This window comes from Fukomys damarensis, unplaced genomic scaffold (genome assembly GCF_012274545.1).
Source record: "Fukomys damarensis isolate Sample0158 unplaced genomic scaffold, DMR_v1.0_HiC HiC_scaffold_38, whole genome shotgun sequence".
Classification (NCBI taxonomy): Eukaryota; Metazoa; Chordata; class Mammalia; order Rodentia; family Bathyergidae; genus Fukomys; species Fukomys damarensis.
Window position 1 is genome coordinate 48,169,167 of NW_022900950.1, and position 18,038 is coordinate 48,187,204.

General features: G+C 39.6%; 1 protein-coding gene across 6 annotated transcripts in view; it reads left to right on the plus strand.

Annotated features, from left to right (window-relative positions):
* Rcbtb2 (RCC1 and BTB domain containing protein 2) overlaps window positions 1–18,038 on the plus strand; it is a 42,621-nt gene that overhangs the window by 17,275 nt on the left and 7,308 nt on the right. For 5 of the 6 annotated variants that reach the window (XM_033759936.1, XM_010636993.3, XM_010636994.3 and 2 more), the window contains 10 exons: window positions 19–174; window positions 407–557; window positions 3,084–3,250; window positions 4,045–4,203; window positions 4,338–4,445; window positions 5,542–5,684; window positions 13,007–13,197; window positions 13,871–13,997; window positions 15,867–16,006; window positions 17,412–17,542. In XM_033759936.1, the coding sequence (XP_033615827.1) occupies window positions 49–174; window positions 407–557; window positions 3,084–3,250; window positions 4,045–4,203; window positions 4,338–4,445; window positions 5,542–5,684; window positions 13,007–13,197; window positions 13,871–13,997; window positions 15,867–16,006; window positions 17,412–17,542 (1,443 nt within the window). In that variant the 5' untranslated portion in view covers window positions 19–48. Of the gene's footprint in view, window positions 1–18; window positions 175–406; window positions 558–3,083; window positions 3,251–4,044; window positions 4,204–4,337; window positions 4,446–5,541; window positions 5,685–13,006; window positions 13,198–13,870; window positions 13,998–15,866; window positions 16,007–17,411; window positions 17,543–18,038 lie in introns of those variants that run through there. The other variant, XM_010636996.2, reaches the window with a different exon arrangement.

Here is an 18,038-nt window from a genome sequence, read left to right on the forward strand (position 1 = left end):
TGTTTTTTTCCTTTTCAGCCAGTACAGGCTACTCTGTCATCTTTGAAGATGCTAGATGTGGGAAAGTGGCCAATTTTTTCCCTTTGTTCTGAGGAAGAACTGCAGTTAATCCGTCAGGCTTGTGTCTTTGGCAGTGCTGGCAATGAAGTTTTATATACTACAGTAAATGATGAGGTAATTTTTCAAATGAGATAAAATTTAGCCACCAGTATTTTTAGTAGTAGATTTGTTAAATGGACAATCTTGGGGAATAATAAGAAATAAAGATAATTTTTTTAAAAGCATGGAAAGTTGATTTGTATTTATAAAGAATCGGTTTGTTTTAGGAAGACCGTGCCTATTTGAATGTAATTTTTAGGCTCATCATAAATAGAGCTGCTTGAATCAGTAGTGGTTTTTCTCACAGATTTTTGTGCTTGGCACAAACTGCAGTGGCTGTCTGGGGTTAGGTGATGTCCAGAGCACCCTTGAACCTCGGAGACTGGATTCTTTAAGTGACAAAAAAATAGCTTCCCTCAGCTATGGGAGTGGTCCACACATCGTCCTTGCAACAACAGGTAATAGGCTCTTAACTCAACAGAGAGTTTTAGCTGCTGCTTTGTTTGTTCAGAAACAAGACTACGGGCGGGGGATTTGGCTCAGTGGTTCCCCTGCCTGCCTCACAAGTGCAAGGACCCAAGTTCGATCCTAAGTACCAAAAAACCAAACAAAAAAACAAAACAGAAACAAGACTAGGACCACCCTTGAATTGAGAATATACTTTTTGATTGTGGAAGACTTGCTGGCTATGCCAGGTGAACTTGACTATGCATTGGAAAACATGAAATTTGAATACATCTGAGTATCAGAATTATGTAACATAGCAGATCGAATCTTAACCGATATTGGCATTTTAGATGTATGAATGACAATACAGTAAGCCCAGTGAATCCCTTCGGCTTTTACTTTATAAGTGTAACTACTGGATAAGAACACTGCACTCACTCTGGAGCATGAGAAGCCTACTTTTTAAATTTTAGGTTTCCGACCTATGAGAGACTAAACTTTGATTCCTGCTGTCGGCATTTTGTGCTTTTTACACTAGTGACTGATGGCTATAGTTAGCAGTATAAGGAATTATTCTGGTGGCTATTTCATAAGGTCAAACTAATGAGATTTAAAATTACATTACACCTTAGTTTTCTTTGAGGTTGGTATTCATTTTGTTAACATTTGAACTGAAAAGAAATTTTATACATATTCCTTTGTAAATTAATTTGACATTTAGAAAATGAATTCTGGGGACATGGGGTTTCTAGTGATACCATGTTAGATTATTCAGACCATCACTTTATGGAAAACAACTATAATTCTAGATTTTAAGAAATTTAAACATTTTTTCATACAGAACTGGCATGGCAGAAAGAAATTATCAAACCAAATTTAAGAAGAAGTTTCAAGTAAGGTTAGAAGAGAACTTGGAGCCATCTTGCTTTCAGGTCATTTTCTAGGCACTGAAACTGAACTGTGGTTTGGATTGACTCAGGAGATGAAGAGGGCACAAGTCTAATAGATGTCTTCACATGCAGGCTGGAACCACAGCGGCTGCTTCCTCAGGGAAGTCTTAGCCACGTCCCAAAGACTGAAGAGAATTATTTGCTCTGAGCAAAGAAGGGAGGGAAGAAGAGAGAAACGAATTACTCCCTGAGAGTTTCTAACCATGTAGTATTTGTATTTGTAGTTTAATTCACATCAGACTGGTTGGTCCAAGAAATCACAAGCCTTGAATTTGTTAGAGGTACTGGGCCAGAAGTGCTTTAAGGACAGGATAAAAATTAGTACAAATTCTTTCCAGAGGAAGGCACCTTCATCAGAGGCTTGGCGAGATCACTACAGGTAACACTTCATTGGTAATGCATAGCACATTGTCCAAGATAACCAGGCATACAGCAATCCGCACTATGGGTGGGCAAAGATAAAATTACAACACAGTTAAAGATTGTACTGTAATTGGCTTTTCTAGAATCAGGCAATACTTCATCCCATGAAATAGGATTAGTTTTTCAGTGAGCTGTAAGGATTAAATGAGATCCTTCATTTAACCTGTTCAGGAACACCCCCCACACACACACAGATAAACATTTATTTTCTGTTTGTTTTGGTTTGATCTCTTGACTTAGTGCAGGAGCTCAGTCCAAACCAATGGCTTTCTGTAGACTTTATTAAATGAGAACAAGCATAAACAAGAGACAGAACTAAGTGCTAAACATCAGATGTTATATTTTTCAGGCACAAGTTACAAGATACCTGTTTATTGTTTGAAAATAAGTGAGCTTAAAGATACCTATAGGGATTATAAAAATTTTGAAAAAGACAAATGAACAATACAATAACCAAAATGTAAATTCAGTGGACAGGTTCTGTAGTTGGATAACACAAAATACCAATAAACTGGAGGACTGATCAGAGGATATTAATCAGTATGTAGTATGGAAACAATGTGGTGGAAAATGGATACATACTGTATGATTCCACTTGTTTAGATTTCAAAAACACTAAATTCTCTTATACAGGATGCATATATGAGAGACTTTGGAGAATATATAAATTGTAGTTTTTAGCCTAAGTAGTATATGGGTATGTGCTTTATACTTATTTGTAAAATTGTGCATCTGTGTTTTATGAACTTTTTGACTTTGTAGTATATTGTATAATAAGCAATACAGTACAGAGATTTTAAAATTTAGTGCTTATTTTATAGATGAGGAAATAGATTCATAAGTGTAAAGAAGCCTTACAACCTTTTGTCTTTTGATTTGATACTTTCCCTACTATTTTTAGCAGGTTTTTTTCTGCTGTTTATTAAAAATATATCCCCCAGCTATTATAACTGCATACATTTAAATTTCATCTTGTTGCTTTGATGTAGAGGTCAGTTTATATTTGCCAAAGAAATTCTTTCATGAAATAAATTTGTTGTAATAGAGAAGTTGATTAGTTCTTTGCAGCTGGATTTTTAATGTTCATTTATGCAAGTATAGTAATATATATCTTCATATAATGAAGTAAATATTTTAAAAGGTTATCTTTCTTTTTATTTTCAGAAGGAGTAGTCTTTACCTGGGGTCATAATGCATATAGCCAGCTGGGCAATGGGACAACTAATCATGGTTTAGTGCCCTGTCATGTCTCTACTAATTTGTCAAACAAACAAGTCATTGAAGTTGCCTGTGGGTCTTACCATTCTTTGGTCCTAACATCTGATGGCGAGGTGAGAATAACATAAAGCTCATTGATTTATTTAAGTAATGTTTTATAAATTCCTTACCAACCTGGAAGTTTGACCATTTGATTCAAATAATCAAATTCAACATTCTTTTCTTTTTTTGTACCAGGGATTGAACTCAGGACCTTGCACTTGCAAAGCAGGTGGCAGAACCACTGAGCTAAATCCCTGGCATATTCTTGATAGTCGTTATGTTTATATTATGAAGTTTGCCTATATGAAGTAAGGTCTGCCCTCACTGCAAAACATAAAAGAACGATTTATTCTTTCCTATTCCAAAGGATTATTTACAAAAAAAGACAATCACAGGGATTGATCAGGACCTTGCACTTGCAAAGCAGGTGGCAGAACCACTGAGCTAAATCCCTGGCATATTCTTGATAGTCGTTATGTTTATATTATGAAGTTTGCCTATATGAAGTAAGGTCTGCCCTCACTGCAAAACATAAAAGAACGATTTATTCTTTCCTATTCCAAAGGATTATTTACAAAAAAAGACAATCCTAAAATCTTGGAGAATATGGCTGAAGCAAAGTAAATATTTTTATGTGTTATATGATATTTGGTGGTAATCATTACTGTTTTATGTAGGTAACACCAGGAACTTAATTTTTATAAAAGAATACATTGTGTAAGAATGATTTTTATAAAAACTTCTCTGCAAGTGTTACAGGAATTTCAGGTTCTCAAGTACTTTGAGAAGGATGGGGACCATAAGTACAGCCAGTGTCCAGTTGAAATACGATAACAGACTTCACTTCTCATTCTCTTTCCCATAGGTGTATGCCTGGGGCTATAATAACTCTGGGCAGATAGGATCTGGATCCACAGCTAATCAGACGATCCCTCGCAGAGTCACTGGCTGCTTACAGAATAAAGTCGTTGTGAACATAGCATGTGGCCAGATGTGCTCAGTGGCAGTAGTGGACACTGGGGAGGTAAGACAGCTGTCTCATATTTTGTTTAAAAAACCTTTTGCCATGTTAGTGTTACACAGGTAAGGCAGGTTTCTCACAGCACAGTCGGTTGCCGTTTGTCTTTCATAACCATCCATTTTCTCATCTTCTCCCAGGTCTATGTCTGGGGTTACAATGGGAATGGGCAGCTGGGACTTGGCAGCAGTGGCAACCAGCCAACCCCCTGTAGAGTGGCGGCTTTGCAGGGCATTCGTGTGCAGCGGGTATGTCCATTGGGGTGTGTGTGTGTGTGTGTGTGTGTTTCAGTCTTCAGGGGCAAAGATATCAGTGTATTAAAACCGGTTTTCTGGGCCAGGGATTTAGCTCAATGGTGCCCTTCCTTCCTTGCAAGTGCACGATCCCTGGTACCCAAAAAGAAAAGAAAAAACAATTTTTTTAGCAGGATGAAAAGTTTAGCTGCTTAACTGTCTTTATTGAAGTAAAGGCTAAAATCTTTTCGCTGAATTAAGCTGTAGCTGTTCAGAAGAGTTCTGTTTCTAGGGCACTGTCCCATAGAGCTGCTAGAATGTAAGTTGTTGCAGCTGTTCCCAGAGAATCTTTGGCAGTGTGTTAAGAGCTTTAAAAATCTTCGTACTCTTTGACCTATAATTCTACTCCTAGGGAATCATTCTAGGGAACCAAAGAAAGTCATAGACTTAGTTAAGAAGATATAACCAAAAAACCAAACCAAAACAAAAACTATGAAACCAGTGAAAAAGGATCTTTAATAAGAGACAGCAGGTGTAGCATCATTTAATGAAACAATTAGTAAATGACTAGGTAAATTATGCCAAGTCTGTATGACAAAAATGATGTTTATGAAGAATTTTCAATGATATGGGAAAGTGCTCTGTTTAATGTTAAGTAAAAAGAAACAAGATACAGAACTGCTTACACAGTATTATTTAAAGAAATTTAGGTGCCTATCTCTATATGTATAAATAGAGGAAAACTGGAAACTCTGATTCCTATTTATACTTTTCCCTGTTTTTCACATTGTACATGTTTCACTTTAGTAATCAGAAAAAAAGAATAAAAATGTCTATTTTGCGTATTCAGCCCACTCCCTGGTTTCAAGTGAGGTTGAAGAGTGCTACCTGAGAGCTAAAGGGCTGCATGGGCACCCTGAAGGGCTCAGGGTGGTCTCTGAAGTCCTGACCACCGCAGCCTGTGCCAGTGCTGGAAGGGTACTAACATTTGCCTTTTGGGGCAGGCTTCCTCTTCTTTCTTTTCATTTTTGATCCTTAATCCACTTTGTGAAAGTAATGAAACATTTCCTTCTATTTGTAGGCCTGAGAGGATTTGTTTTTGTCCTTCCAGGTTGCCTGTGGCTACGCACACACATTAGTATTAACAGATGAAGGTCAAGTGTATGCGTGGGGTGCAAATTCTTATGGCCAGTTGGGCACTGGCAATAAAAGTAACCAGTCCTATCCAACCCCTGTCGTTGTGGAAAAGGACAGGTAATGTGCATTTTCAAAATAACCTCAGTAGTCTTTGGTGATTAAACAGGACTTGGACATGATATAGATGTGGGGAATTCATTAGAATATACTTTAGGTAGAGTATTCCTTGCTTTCTAAAACTCAGCTTCTTACTGGTTGGGGAGATTGACTCTGTTAAATACCCTATTTTTACTTACCTGTGTTTCATTTATTCCTTCAGCAGCTATTCTGTGCAGACTGCAATGACTAACTTCTAACATCTATTTTATATTGTTCTCTCTCACAAATTACCTTTTCTCTCTTTGTTTTTAAGAGGAAGTTGATAGCATTTGAGGTTGATCTTCTGTGGTTTGGAAAAATGATTGTAACTTGAATGAAGTGTGAAACCAGTTCCTCGGATACTTATTAAATTTGCCAATTGAAGATTATGTCATTATTTTAATCCCCATGCTATTCTGAGGAAGAGTAAAATAATTAAGAAAGTTTTTAGTTTTATATACCTGTGTACAGAGATTTAAGTAGTTAGCATATCTAGAATTAGTTTCTAAATTATCTTAATGTTTTTGAAAGTTTTCTGAACTCAGGCATGCCATATTGATGACTTTTTACTCACTTCTTGACATAGTAGAATATTACAAAAATATTTTGTTAACTTTTCTTTTAAACCAAGCTTGCAGTTGTAGAAATTAATATTGATGATTTTGGTTTTTTCACATACTCTCTTTGATTTTAAAATAAATATATTGCTATATAGATTGCCTAGCACTTATTACAAGCCTTTATATTTTTCTTTTAGAATACTTAGCAAAAGAACCAAATTGTCATTTTTCAGCCACCTCAGTTTTCATTTTTGTATTGCGAACTCAATGAATTTTATTTAATCTAGGTTGACGAAGTTTTCACAAAACTTTTTTTCATTAAAAATCTCAGACTTTTGACCCCTTAAAAATTACAGAGAAGAGGAGACAATGAGGCAAGAACTAGTACAGGTAGAAGACGCCTGTAGCCTATCCTTGGCTTGGCTTGTCCAAGTTTTCCTAGCTACTCAGTAAGGGGGCAAGACTGGAGGCTTTGGTTAGCACAGACATGCCCCTTAGGGCTGCCAGTCCACTGCAAGGGGAGCGACCCTTAGTATTTAGTCTGAACAACAGAGTGTTAAAGGATAAATTAAGGTAACATTCAAATGAAAAGAATATGTTTATATGGCACTTTTCCGCTTCTTATGGTACTTCCACATTTACCAAAACCTGCTCACAGAATGTGCTATCTCTTTCCACCAGCGCTTGTTCATGGTTTACTGCTGGTCTAGAGTGATGGCACAGGCTCTTCTGACTTTGGTACCCAGGGGGACAAATTGTGAGGCTTTGAGGTAGAAGCAGAAGGAAGCAGAGAAGCAGGGAACGGAAGCGCCTGGAGGGCTAGGTTGCTTAGCTAGACCCTGAGATTATTTGTTGCCTGTCTTTTTAAACTATAGTTGTTTTTGAGTTGTAAGGGTAAAAAAGGCAGAGCTGGCTGTGCACTTGCTGTTGTTCACATAAACATTATTAGGCTGTAATGGCTGTAAAAATCATGGATGAATGTTTTCAATGACCTGTTCCTGATTGAGTCAGTTTCCAAGGCTTGACTCTCAGTGGTGATTTCAGACCTGGCACAAAACTGGTCCTTGGTCTCAGATTCAGTCTGTGCTAGGACTTGCTCTGCGTGCTCCACCCTTTCCAGTGACTGAACTTTACAGACAGGTTGTGACTTCTCTCTCAGGAAGCTTCCTTCTGACTCTTCTGGGGCCTGTGGCAAATTGAATTTGGGGTGGGGTGAGGCTTTAGGACTTCTGTGCCAGTTCCCCAAAGTGAAAAGGAAAAATCTTCCCACATTGGATTCTTTGCCTAAACAACCCAAGAAAACCTTTTAAAATCTTTTCTTGAGAAGTCTTATTTATGAAGAAGAACAGTAGTATCTGTCAGCAGTTTATGTTCACATAAAGCAACTTAAAAATTAACATAATTGTCTTGTCTCAAACTCATCCTTCCCAATGTTTCTGAAGTTTCAGTACTGGACTTTGGTATATGATTGACTGGCATCTGTATCTTTGTTGTTAAAATTACATAAAAAGCATATTTTAATTAAATTGATGTAAAACTAGCTTTGCTTTGAGTTTTTAAGAATTCTGTGACTTCTTGAGGTAATCAGTAATACTTTGGGCTCTTAACAAACCTGGCCTGGGAATCGCTGCTCTGGATGTTTGATTATTGCTATTTCTTCTCCACGCTTTTCCCTTACAAATTACCTCTTGCCTCTCCTGTTCTTTTTTGGGGAGGGGTTTTGTTTTTTGGTTTTTTTGTTTTGTTTTGTTTTGTTTTGTTTTTTGAAACAAGGTCTCACTATGTAGTTGAGCCTGACCTGGAACTCACTATGTAGCTCAGGCTGGTCTTGAACTCACAGCGATCCTCCTGCCTCAGCCTCCCGAGTGCTCGGATTACAGGCGTGTGCCACCACTCCCGGCTCCTCTCCTGTTCTTTTACATCCTTTCTCACTCTGTTTTTTCATTTCTAGTCCTTCACAGCCATTAAGCTATATAGTTGTTGCGTATCATTTCCATCCAGGGGACACAAAACCATTTACCAAGAACATATAGTCGTTTTTTCCTAATAAGATTGGCTATAACATAAAGTGTGTAAAATATATCAGACATCCTGATAGTAAAGCCTAGCTCAGTTTATTGTCTTTGCCAGTTGCATGTAGGTCTAGAGAAGTCCAGCTTCAAAATTTACTTCTTGGTGTGAAATCTGATGTAAAATCCGATGACTCAAGGTGAGCCAAGGTTCCTGGCAGTTGCTTGGGTCCCTGGCCTAGACCTGTAGGCTCCTTCTAAACTTTCTCCACTCTCATTCCTTTGGCAGCAGCTCCAGTCAGCCCCACCTGTACCCAGTCCCTGACTTCCCCTCTGGGGGCAGGTGTGTCAGGTAAACTTCAGAGGCCATCCTGGGACAGCGGCCTCTGTGTGTCTGCCTGCTCTCACCCCTGGGTCTGCCTGATCCCGCCCCACCTGAGTCACCAGCTGTTGTGTCGAGTTACAGAGCGTTGGTGAGTTCTAGTGGCAAACACTTCAGAAGGGAATGTAAGAATTCGGTTACTTTGATTTTCCATGTAGAAATCCAGTTGGTGATACTTTTCATAGACTGTTATCAGTGGAAAGGGAGTATTTCATTTTAAGAAGTCTCCCAAGTACACAGAAATTATTCCAAAACTCTGCAGATCCTTGCTGAATAGGTCTTTGAAGTAATGCATAAGTAGAACAAGAGCAGTTAAGTAATGTTTATCTAAAGATCACCAGGCTATAATACCACATGGCCTTTACTGCTGAGGTGGCTAAAATGCCCGAGGCCTTTCCCTTTTATTACCTGCTTTGTTTTTTGTGTGTTGAGCCTGCTTCCACTTTCAGACCAGCTCTGTGTTCCATCTCCCTTGACACTGCTGGGCTGGGGTTTTCTCCCCTGCCTTTTTTTTGTGTAGGGATGGAACCCAGGGCCTTGAGCATGCTAGGCGGTGCTCTGCCACAGAGTCATTTCTTAGACTCACAGGACAAGGTATCTGGGATCTCCTTCCTCTGCATTGGTATCCAGGCCACCTGATTCCTCCTAGGTGACACGGCTTGGAGGTGATGGTACCCTGCTGTGGCCTCCCTTACCTAGCCTCCTAGGCTGGTCTTTCTCTGTCACACTTTACGTTAATACTCTCAGAACACCATTGTACTCCCCACCTGGTGTGTTCACCGAAATGTTCCCCACTTGCTGTAACTTTCTCTGAAGACTGAACTTTGCCCTTGGATTTACGAGGCCCTTCAGCTCCTGACATTTCTTGGCTGATCTCCCTTACCCTCCTGTGAGGTACTTAGTACTGCACCTCCTTCCAGCCTTGCTGTTTCTGCCCTCTGCCCATGTATTGCTCATGTGTTTCTGTCTTCCTTATTGGCTCTTGGTCCATCCCTGATGAGTACAAAATAACCCACGGGGCTCAGTGTAAATGTGCCCAGGTATTTTCCCTCACTCACTGGAGCACTAGTAGACTGCCGTGCCGTGCTGGTGTCATTTGCAAATTGCTTGCAATGCCACAGCTGTGTCAGCTAAATTATGAGCTCCTTGGGGGAGGCTTCAGAGTTTGCAGCAGCTGTCAAGTGATTTAGCCACAGAAAGAAGCTGTATTGCTCAACTCTGCTGGGGACTTCATTGCATGTCCTCTCTACCACAAGATGAGATGATGGTAATCTGGTATCCTGTGCCCTTTTTTTTCTCTTTAGAAAGATGATCAAGCTGATTATAAGAATGGAAGTAACTTGGTTTCTATGAACTATTGTTGCCTCAGAGCACGTCCTGCTCAGTACACCAGGCTACCCAAGAGGACTGTGTTGTTGCCCTCACATTCAGATGTGATGTGGGAGACTTGCCAGGAAACTAGAAGGATGTAGTGGATGTCCTTTTCTTGAATGAACAAATTTCTTTCACTTCTTTCTCCCATTTTCTTTATTTGTTGAAAAGAAAGTGCTTGTTGGGAAGCCAAGTACTGGTGTGGACCATTTTCCCATCAGGCAAAGTTCTTTTGCAGAACACTAGATTAGAGTTGGATCTATCTAGTTGATTGACCTGTATCCATGGATATGTCAAAAACAATTTCTTTTGAGGAAATGATAATTTACTAAATCTGAATTTATCAAAGTATATATAGCCTCTACTGTAAAGGAGGTATTGTCATTTAAAATGTTTAGTACTAGAGAAACAAAAATGATAGGAGGCCATTGTTTTGGCCTAAGCTGCACTGGGCCCCGGCAGATCAGGCTAAAAATCAAAATGAAATCACTCATGCTAAATGTCTCTTCACTAAGTTGTTTATCTGACCTTAGAAATCAAGATGAGAGTGATAACAGCCAAATTTTCTTAACTGGCCAGTTTCAGTCAACATGACAATATAATTCCCTCTCCTTGATCCTTACACAGAAAAGGTTAGCTGACATAACCTGATGCTATTTTCTAATTATTTTGTCTCCCTGCTCCTCTTATAAGGGAAGTAACTCTGAAATGTCCAGTGCTCTTTATGATTTTTATGTCTACTTTCTTCTGATCTTCTCTGTTTATGAATACAGTCTTCATTTCTTTTGGAATACTTATTCTATTTTGTGGAATGAAATGTTACCCAATTCTAGAACTGAAAAGAATAAAGACAATTAGGGTTATTAAATGAAATGGATTTAATTTTATCCTTTGATAGTAATAAGAATATTAAGAAACCTCTGTTATGCTTTTATTCACTTATCAGACTTTGTATGTGACACTTAGCATTTTATTATTCTCACAGAGTCCTGAACGGCTGTAAAATTGAAACTGATTTGCCTAGAGGCTAAGTGATATTCACACATCCCCTGTGGCCTAGTGGTGCAAGTGGGATTTAAGCCTTGTACCATGTGACTCCAAACACAGACCGCATTGTGGTTCCACATAACCTCTTTTCCTCTAGTATTCATGGATTCTCAAGAACTGAGAGCTATCTAGTAAGCCAGTGAAATTATGTGGGCCACCCATGAAAACAATTACATGTCAGCCTGTATGAGTCATGTTATATGCTGAGCATCTTCTCTCTTGGTTGGGGGATGTCAGCTTTACGGAGGCAGTGGAAGATAGATATTGCCACCCTTCCACTGCCAGCCTTCAGCTGATGGGGTCTTGCCCACCTGTTGTGTATACTCTGTGTACTGCGTCTTCCCCAGTTAGCCAGTGAAATGACTTACACCTTGCATTTAGTAAGGCATGGTTGTATGCTCAGATAGAGAAAAATAAGCTAATAACCTGGCCGGCCAAGAATTTACAGTCCAACTAAATACTTAAACCTTACCCTAAAAACTGTCAAGACCCAGCTGGAGTATTGTGGACAGGGGGTGGATGAGAGATCTCTTACCTTGAGCCTTAACAAATAGGTAGGCTTTGTAAGCAGAGAGAAGGAACATTCCTACATAAATTCTATAACCAGGAGACACGGGCCAGGAAATACTTCTGTTTGTCCATAGGCATATGGGCCATAGCAACCCAGGGAAAGTAGCACTGAAGGGAAGCTAATTTCTGGAAGGCCTTGAGATCGTGCGTCAGGATTTTGTCCAGTGGGAAGCACTGCAGGTCTAAAAGTCCTAGTGAAAACAGTGTCTCAGGAATACTGCTAAGCTGCCAGCATGGTGTGATTCGGGGCCAAGGAGAAAGTCTAAGGCTGCGTGCGATACTTGGGAGGCTGATAGTATCCAGACAGGGGGTGTGCCTGGCCCATGGTGGTGACTCATGGGAGACATGACAGAAACATCTGTGTTGCTTGTGAATTGGTTGTTCAGTGGCAAGTGAGGAGGGGCTTGTCAAAGGCTACTCAGAAGTGCTGGCCCAGATCTCTAAGGTTACTGGAATGTAGCCTGCTATGGCAAGGTAGAGATGGGTACTTTGCTTGGGGTAAAAGAAAGTATTCACCATCTTCTTTGAGTATGTTTTGTGGCTTATTCATACAGGAAAAAAAAAATATTCTAGATAAGTAGAACAATATTTTCCCCTAGCAGGTATTCTGAGAACTACTTCCCTGTGAGTTGTAGACTTAGGCACTGGGTTCATGGGCTGAGCCTGGCCTCTCTTGGGCTCCCGTTGAATCTTTCCATTGAGTAGAGCTACAGATTTGGGCTGGGAGTACAGCTCTGTGGTAGGGTACCTGTTAGCTTGTTTAGGACCCTGGATTCCCTCCCCAGAATCATAAAGAAAAATAAGTAAAAACTACTGAATTTATGTCATGCAATAGGAGTTGGGAGAAATTTTCACCACGCTCCCTTTATCCCTCAAACAAGTGAAGGTTTTTTGTTTTGTGTATTTAAGGATAGGAATGGAAACCAGGACTTCACGAATGCTAATTAAGCACACACTTCACTGCTGAGCTTTATCCCCAGCCCAAAGAAGTGAAGCCTTGATTAAAAAACTTATTGACCCTGCCTCACGATGGTCCACATCTCTGTTATCTACTTCAGTAATGTTTTAATAACAAAAAATGAAGTCATCTCTTTCTTTATAATGTCTATTTGACCTGGTTGTATTTGAATTTGGAAATATTTTTATAGGCTATTGGCTAGAAGTGGCAAGATCCTAATGAGTTACAAGTACCATTGAATTATGGCTCTAACCTTTGTCACCTGAATATTTAGATGAGGGGGTATGTTATTTTGTTGTTTGTTTTTAATGACTCCCCAAATCAGTTAAACCTAGGGGAAGGAGAGACCACCTCATTTTTTCTTCTGCTGACTGTGTTTCTATGGTGTTTGCTTGTGTATTTAGGATCATAGAGATCGCAGCCTGTCACTCCACCCACACGTCCGCTGCCAAGACCCAGGGTGGGCACGTGTACATGTGGGGCCAGTGCCGGGGCCAGTCGGTGATCCTCCCTCACCTCACCCACTTCTCCTGCACTGATGACGTGTTCGCCTGCTTTGCCACTCCTGCTGTTACCTGGCGCCTCCTCTCTGTGGGTGAGCTGGTCCCTGTCCATTTGCTGCACAGCCTGAAAACTAGGAAGAAAGCTTGGAGCATTTGTTTTTGTATCACAACTTCATTATGTACAAAATCCTGATTTGTTTCCTAATACTGGGCTCCTGTGAAAGTGAACCAAGTTGATTGAAATTCTTAAAAGCAACAGGAACCAGCATCAATACTAGATTAAAGTACTTTTATTTGACTGCTGCTTGTTTTGTTTCCTTTTTTCTTTTCTTTTTTTTTTTTTTTCCTGCGACAGGGTTACTTTATATAGGCCAGACTGGCCTTGAAATCTCGATCCTTCTATTCTCCAGTCTCTGGGGATTATAAGCATATGACACTATGCCTGGCTGTTTTGACTGTTTTTTAATTTTACCGGGAAACAACATTTTTAAAAACTTTTAATTTTTGGCTAGTATATTTACTCAAGCATTCTAAAATTTTAGTGAGGTAACTTGGGACTTTTTTGTTCCTTAGCCAAATGTATAAGAAGTTATGTGTGAAGTTTTTATCATTTATGGATTTCAAAGATGTGAATTCAAATTTAGAACAAAAGCATTGCTCAGTTGGTCAGTTATTTGGGGGACTGGCATTGTCAGAGCATCGATAGAACCAGGCACATTTGAGCCTGGTCATAAACTGAGACTAGTGTTTGTGTCTCTCTGTTAGAACCTGATGACCACCTCACTGTGGCTGAGTCACTGAAGAGGGAGTTTGACAACCCGGACACTGCAGATCTGAAGTTTCTGGTTGATGGAAAGTACATTTATGCACATAAAGTCCTCCTCAAAATTAGGTAAGGAGTCATTTATTTTGAGAATTAAGATGAATCCATTTGTTTAATTATTTTCTTAGTGTCCGAGGAACCATGCTGGATACATTGGTGCTTATGAAAAAATGTAGGGTGTTTTTTGCCCTTCCAAGTCCACAGTGCAGCAGGAGGAAACACATAATAGAGGCAACAAGAAATAATGCAGATTGGGTGCAACAAGTGCTGGGTGTGTGGTCAGGGAATCCAACTGTTGGCATTCTTTGGAGGGCTTAAAAATTACTCTGTCCACTTTGACATTAGAGACCAGCCAGGTGCAAATGAACTCAGCCCAGTGGTAATTACTCATCAGTCAGTTGTGGGATACTTAACTTTCAGATGCTTTCAAAAACAGAAAAGCTTTTCCAGACCAACAAGGTATTGGTGAGGCTAACAGACTTTTTTAAAAATTAAATTTGTTGATATATAATTTATGACCAGTGAGTTGCATCCATTTCAAGGGTGCTGCTTGATGAGTTTTGTCACGTGTGTGAGCCTGGGAAACCTCTGCCCTGCCTCCAGATACTAAACCTTCCCATTGCTCCTCGGAGGCCCCTTTGGCCCCAGCTTGAGCAGTCTTGACTTTTGTCCCTACAGGTCTGTTACTATTTTCTAGAAGTTTATATAATGAAATGATGCAGTATGCATTCTGCTATGCCTGGCTTTTTCCTCTTAGTATAATGATTTTGAAGTACATTATATTGTGAAACAGATATTTAAATCTGATTCCAGTGAATCACAAACCCAGTATGGCATTTCAGCCTCGAGGTCACACTGTTCTGCATTGTTCACCCGCTGTAGCACAGAAATCTTCATAAAGGAATCTGGTGGATTAGTTTGCTGAAACAAAGTACTGAACAGGTGTAACTTAAACATGGGATATTTATTCTTTCACAGTTCTGGAGGCCAGAGGTCTAAGATCAAGTGTTGGCAGAATGGTTTTCTTCTGAAGGCTGGGAGAATTTCCCCTTTGTGTAAGGACACCAGTTATACTGGATTAGGTCTGACTATAATGACTTCATCTTCATTTGATTAGCCTTTTAAAGACCTTGTGTCCAAATATGGTCACATTCTTAAACATTCGGGGTTAGGACTCCCAACATCTTTTTAGGAGATAAAACTCAACCCATAATTAAGTGAAGACACAAAATTACGTAGATTTATAAAAATAAACCTTACGGAGTTCTGTAAATGCTAATCAGTGGATATAGTGTGAGAAAGGTGGCGGGCACCTACTTTGTTACCATCAGTTTAGGCATAAGGGCAGCTCCCCCGGCTGCCTGCACCAGCAGCTTGGCTTTGCAGTCTTGTTGAATTAAATGATTGAAAACTTTAGCCAGCAAAGAAAGCAAGGAGCCAAGCAAGAATGTTACGTTACTCAGTTTTCTATCACTGTAACAGAACACCTGAGATAATTAACTTAAGAAAGGCGTATTCGGTCTACTAGCAAGCTACGCCTCCAGTTTAAAAGATATATTTTGGCCTCATTTTTGAGGTTCCAGCCCATGATTGATTGGGTGTATTGTTTTGAGCCTGTGAAGAAATAAGAGATCCTGGTGGGAATGCATGACAGAAAAACTGCTCACCTGATGGGGGAGCAGTGGAGAAGGGAAAGGGGACAGGTCCTCCTCTTTTGAGGTCCTATTTCTGATGATCTAAGGTCCTTGCACTAGGCCCTATCTCCTAAAGGTTCCACCACCTCCCTAACGTATCACCCTGGGGACCTGTAACACATGGCCTTTAGAGGACACTTAGCATCAAAACTGTAGCAGATGTGGAGGTGTCTGAAAGGCTGTGCTCCTCTGAGACTTGCTTTGGCCCAGAATTGGGACTTAATTTGCTTCTTTCTCTTTTCAGGTGTGAGCATTTTCGTTCTTCGTTGGAAGACAGTGAGGATGATACAGTAGAAATGAGTGAATTTTCATATCCTGTATACCGAGCCTTCCTGGAGTATCTGTACACAGACAGCATCAGTCTTTCTCCGGAAGAGGCAGTAGGTAATTGCCAGAAACTTTACTAAGGAATTAGAAAAATGGCAAGTAACTGATAAGGTGGTTTCTGTAGAGCCTAAAAGAAAGTTGTTACGTGGGTGATCAGGAGCTGTGTGTGTGTGTTGAACCTAAACTGTGTGTGTGTGTTTGTTGGGGTAGAGGGAAGAGACAGCTCACCACTTCCGCCACAGCAGAGGTATGATTCGCTTCAAAATATCAGTAATTACAAAATGGTTCAGGTGCAACATGATGCTATCTAGGGTTAGAAGGTGTAGCAGTGGAGGTGTTACAAAGAGCTTAGATTCTGGATATACTTTGAAGGTGCAGCTGGCAGGATTTGGTGATGGATGGGACTTGATGTGTGAGGGGAGGGAGCATGATTTTGCCAAGGTGTTTGGCTTGAGTAGCTGGATAAATGAGCCATTTGCGAAGATGAGGCAGATGGATATAAACAGGTTTTACTCTTGACTTTGAAAAGCCAGCTTCCAGCTCCAAGAAATTTAAGCTGCTTAGTAAACAACTTGGTGACTGTTTTTGTTTTGTAGGCCCACCCCTAACATTTGCAGCACCCTGGGCAAGAGTCCAAATGGAGGCCTATACGTGTCTAAAAATTTAGTTACATGGTATATTTAAAAATACAGTGAAAGTTTAAATTTAAAAATTTTCTATTACAGGAAAAGACACATTGCTGTTAATCTTCCTTACAATATTCCCACTTGCCTCAAACACACTAATCCCCTCAGTCTTGCCACTTTCTAAAGCAGTTGTAGAGTCCTTATTCATGATTGTCTTTAGTTGCATTCTGTGGCTGCCTTGATGAGCTGAGTTTATTAAAAAACATTTACCTTTTGTTCGTGCTCATTTTAATTTTGGGGAAGACTGAGAAGTTGATGGTGCTAGATCCAATGAATAAGATGGATAAGGACATGCTGTGTACTTATGAGCTTTTTTTTTTTTTTTTTTTTTTTTTTTTTTTGGTACCAGGGATCAGACTTCTGACCTTGCATTTGTGAGGCAGGTGGCAGCACCACTGAGCTAAATCCCTGACCCTTATGATCCTGTCTTTCTGATGGGCAGCATTTGGCAGCAGCATTGACTGTATTTTTATCACACTTTGTAAAGACACTCACAAAAGAGGATTTCCAGAGCTGCTTCAGAAAGTGCAAAACTGAGGGAATAAGTGTGTTTGAAATGGGACAGCTTGCTCCTGTTTTCAACAGCTGAATATTTGTGTAATAGATTTATTCATTTTGGCTACCTTCTTCAAGCCGTACGCTCAAAGCATAAGTCAGTGTATGCCTGTTTACACCGCACTTCACTGAGTGTGCCGTTCAAAAGAATGTCAGAATCATCTTTGGTAGAGTGGTAAGGATGCTAAAAGTGCCTGCCAATAAACACTTCTTTCCTTCAGGATTGCTAGATTTGGCTACATTTTACAGAGAAAATCGTTTGAAAAAGCTCTGCCAACAAACCATCAAGCAAGGAATCTGTGAGGAGAATGCTATTGCTCTGCTCTCAGCTGCTGTGAAATATGATGCCCAGGTAAGAAAGCACTCTTCAAAGTAGCCTACCTTCTGGAACAGTAGGCATCTGTTGTATAACTTCAACCAAAATAAACTCCTGGCAGATTCAAATTTAATGTAGAAAACTAATAAATTTAGAAAAAGTTTAAGTGACTATAGTGTTAAGGCAGAGACAATGATGGAAAGGACTGATGGTATTTCAAAAGATAAAAAACTTTTGTGCACTGAAAACATATCACAAAGAAAATTTGGAAGTCAGTGATTTACTGGGAAAAATATTTGTAACATATTTATAATAAAAGAAGTTTTTTATACTGAAAAAATGAGTAATTTGAAAAAATGGACCAAATAACAATGAAAAATAAAATGAATATATAACTTTTCACCTTTCAAACTGGAGCATATATTTTTGAAAATAATATAGGCTCAGAATAATGAGGTTTCTAAAATTGGTGAATGTACACATTTGTGCATTGTGGGTCAAATTACTATTATGTATATATGTGGATAGCTAT